The sequence below is a fragment of the Palaemon carinicauda genome, chromosome 32 (assembly GCF_036898095.1).
Source record: "Palaemon carinicauda isolate YSFRI2023 chromosome 32, ASM3689809v2, whole genome shotgun sequence".
NCBI lineage: Eukaryota > Metazoa > Arthropoda > Malacostraca > Decapoda > Palaemonidae > Palaemon > Palaemon carinicauda.
In genome coordinates this window covers 9,880,942-9,885,084 of record NC_090756.1, presented here as the reverse complement: position 1 = coordinate 9,885,084, position 4,143 = coordinate 9,880,942, and the positions used below count along the sequence as shown (strand labels likewise).

At 38.1% G+C, this 4,143-nt stretch overlaps 1 protein-coding gene across 1 annotated transcript in view; it reads left to right on the top strand.

Annotated features, from left to right (window-relative positions):
* LOC137625471 (uncharacterized) overlaps positions 1-2,963 on the top strand; it is a 7,062-nt gene extending 4,099 nt beyond the window's left edge. Inside the window, exon 2 of the mRNA XM_068356382.1 lies at positions 2,660-2,963. Coding sequence (XP_068212483.1) covers positions 2,660-2,963 — 304 coding nt within the window. The remainder of the gene's footprint in view (positions 1-2,659) is intronic.
* Positions 2,964-4,143: the final 1,180 nt, after the last annotated feature.

Here is a 4,143-nt window from a genome sequence, read left to right as displayed (position 1 = left end):
CAAACTCAACTAATGTTTTATTAGGAGTATTTAACAATATTGAAGATCAGTGTCATTAGTCTATGCATTAGATTCCAGACAAGTATTTTTAATAGTTGTCTGTATTTCCATCAAAAGATTTTACAAAAATTATTTTTTCAATATTTTATCCGCTGAAGAATGGCAGAGGCAAGGACAGTCCCCTAGAAACTGACCTTATATCCTATGATCAGCGCCCAAGTCCCTCTCCACCTAAGCTAGGACCAGGGAGGGCCAGGTAATGGCTGATTAGGACTCAGTTGGTAGACCTATAGGCTCCCCAACCCTGCCCCATCGTTAGCTCACAAGAATGGTAAGGTTAAGGATGCTAAAGGAACTAACGAGTTTGGGCGGGACTCGAACCCCAGTCTTGCGATCACCAGGCAGAGACGTTACCAATAAGGCCACAACAACCTTAAATTGATCAGTAAAAAATACGTTATAAGGAGGACTATTGAATATGTCAGTGTAATTATTACTCTTTTTATTTTTCCGTTTTTCTTTTTATGGTATCTGTCTCTGATCCTCTCTTCTACCCCTCTCCTTACCTGTCTGTCAATCTGTCAATTTCTACGTCTTCATCTTTTGGGTGAATCTATATTTTTTTATTTCATTTGTTGGACTACAACTGTTTTTTTCCCCTTAGTATCTGTCTCTGATACTCTCTTCTACGCCTCTCTTTGCCTGTCTGTCAATCAGTGTCAATTCCTGCGTCTTCATCTTTTGACCGAATCCATTTTTTTTATTTGTTGGAAACTTTGTCTGTCATTTCCTCATCTTTTTTATCTCTTTGTACTCCTCTTTCTTATACTCATCTATATTTAAAAGATATGGTGAAAGACTGTAGGAGTCTCTCTCTCTCTCTCTCTCTCTCTCTCTCTCTCTCTCTCTCTTTTAGTTTGTTGGAAGCTTTTTCTCTGTCATTTCCTCATCTTTTCTATCGGTTTATACTCCTTTTTCTTATACTTATTTCCAGTTAAAGGAGCTGGTGAAGGACTTTAGGAGTCTCCCCCCTCTCTCTCTCTCTCTCTCTCTCTCTCTCTTTTAATTTGTTGAAACTTTTTCTCTGTCATTTCCTCATCTTTTCTATCTCTTTGTGCTCCTCTTTCTTATACTCATCTCTAGTTAAGAGATCTGGTGAAGGACTGAAGGAGTCTCTCTCTCTCTCTCTCTCTCTCTCTCTCTCTCTCTCTTAATTTGTTGAAATTTTTTCTCTGTCATTTCCTCATCTTTTCTATCTCTTTGTGCTCCTCTTTCTTATACTCATCTCTAGTTAAGAGATCTGGTGAAGGACTGTAGGAGTCTCTCTCTCTCTCTCTCTCTCTCTCTCTCTCTCTCTCTCGCGTTCTTGGGAGGAGACTTCCTCTAATTGTAGTTGTAGATAGTACGCCTGGAATTTGTTAATCACTTCCAGAACTTCAACTTGGCATCAGTTTGACGGATTCCGTCATCTTGCCAAACATCGCATGGTATTTTCTTTAGTATATTTTATAGTTAATTTATTGCATTTTCCATTATAATTGTATTATATTTACTCGATTAAATAATTCTCGTTGTATATATTTGTATGCTTCTTGCTAAACATCTTAAAGTATTTTCTTGAGTATACTTTATGGATAATTTATTGCATTTCTATTATAATTATATTATATTTACTCGATTAAATCAGTCCTAATGTATTTTCATGGTTCTGATTCAAGATCATGACTAGAGATTACAAGAATTAATCACAGTATATTGTACATAATAATAGAATTTCAACATTATTGTGATCGCCATTATTTTTGTTGTTCATAATAATGAGGATATATGCAATATAAATTGTAGTAATAAGAGAAACATATTTCTTCTCTAAAGAATTGGTATCTGATAAGTTCATGAATGTCTTCAAAAAGATTATTTGAATCAGGGAAATATTTTCATAAAACTTCAAAATATGCTGTTGAAATTCTCAGAGAAAAAAAAGAAAGAAACAAAAAAAGAATTTGGGGAACAATTTGGGTAACCTAAGTAAGAGACCAAGTGGAAGGAATAGTTAGATAAATGTGGACGAAGCCGTATGCGCCATTTCCCATAAAATATCATCTAGGGTTGTGGTGGCCTTATTGGTAACGTCCCTGACTGGGGATCGCCAGACAGAGGTTCGAGTCCCGTCAAACTCGTTAGTTCATTTGGTCGCTGCAACATCACTATCATTGTGAGCTATGAATGGGGCGTTTAGGGAAGCGTATAGGTCTATCTGCTGAGTAATCAGCAGCCATTGCCTGGCCCTCCTTGGTCCTAGATTGGACGCTGATCATATTTATATATGGTCAGTCTCTAGGACATTGTCCTGCATGATAGTGCAATGTTACTGTCCCATTCATGAGTGGCCTTTAAACCTTTAATGATCAGTCAGATCGACACGAGTATTTTTACTTAGTTTATCTATTTACTTGTGTACGCGACCCGTCAAAATGACGACTAAATATTTAGATACATATGCACGTACACGCACCCTCTCTCACCAGGTTAGGACTACTTCCACTCTCCCCCTATCCGAGGGATGGAGGGAGCTGTTCGTGACCGGAAAGATATATATATATATATATATATATATATATCCAGAGACTTGCTCTTTATTATATAAGGGATTTTGCAGTTTGGCTTACCGTAATCCTACCACTAATATTACTCTAAATCCTACTATTACTGCTACTACTACTATTACTCTAGCTACTAATATTAGTGCTACTACTACTATTACTCCAACTACTACTATTACTCCTACTACTACTATTACTCCAACTGCTACTATTACTGCTACTACTATTATTACTCTTACTACTACTATTACTCCTACTACTACTTTTACTCCAAATACTGCTATTACTCCTCCTACTACTACTATTACTCCAACCACTACTATTACTCCTACCACTACTGTTACTCCTGCTACTTACTGATACTATTATTATTAATCTTACTACTACTATTACTCCAACTACTACTATTACTCCAACTACTATTATTACTCTTACTACTACTATTACTCCTACTACTACTATTACTGAAAGAATAATAACAATAATGATAGTCATAATAATAATAATAATCTTGAAAATTAATACTTCCCATATTAACCAATAAAGTCACATACCTTTATTTTTCCCTCCGTATGTGTAGAGTGACCTATTATTCCAGTGTCACTAATCAAACGTCGTTATTGTTCTTTCCACCCACCTGTTTCTCCCTTTCCCTTTACCTCTCGCTCTCCCCCCTCCCTCCCCCCCCTCCCTCCAACTCAGTCTCTACTGCTTAATCTGAATCAGATTCTGCGAAGGGATTTTGAGCGAGTCTATTAAACTAACTCTCTCTCTCTCTCTCTCTCTCTCTCTCTCTCTCTCTCTGCTCATCAAAGTATCACCACTAGTTATCACCACCGCCCACTCACGTCCTCACTTTAGTGGATAGTTTCATTAATTATCGGCGTGGATTGTACGCTCGTGAGATTACACCTCAAAAGTTAGTAATCAATGTTAGAGCTACAACTTATTGCTCTCTCTCTCTCTCTCTCTCTCTCGTCACTGACCTCCTTGTCAGGTAAGGCTGGGAGATTTGGGGGAGCCTATAGGTCTATCTGCTGAGTCATCAGCAGCCATTGCCTGGCCCTCCTTGGTCCTAGCTTGGATGGAGAGGGGGCTTGGGGGCTGATCAATATGTTATAAGTTCAGTCTCTTGGGCTTTGTCCGACTCGATAGGGCTATGTCACTGTCCCTTGCCCCTGCTATTCAAGAGCAGCCTTTAAAACATGGAAACCAGCTTGCCTTTCCCAGAGTTAATTGAAATCATCGTTGTGGTTTTCGGTAGACTTTTGGCTAGACGTTGACCTTGACCTTGACCTTTCAGCTAGGATTTTCAAAATTGAATTGCTTCAACGTCTCAACATAACAATTAATCCATGAAAATTTCACTACTCTATGAGTATAATTGTGGCCAGGAAGTTGTTCACAAACAAGCAGACATACAGGGGTGACAACATAACCTCCTCTCAATTTGATTGGGGTAGGTAATAAATGATCACCATACTGTTATTGTTAATTCGGTCGACCTTTTGCTCCAGCTTGACCTTGACCTTTGACCTAG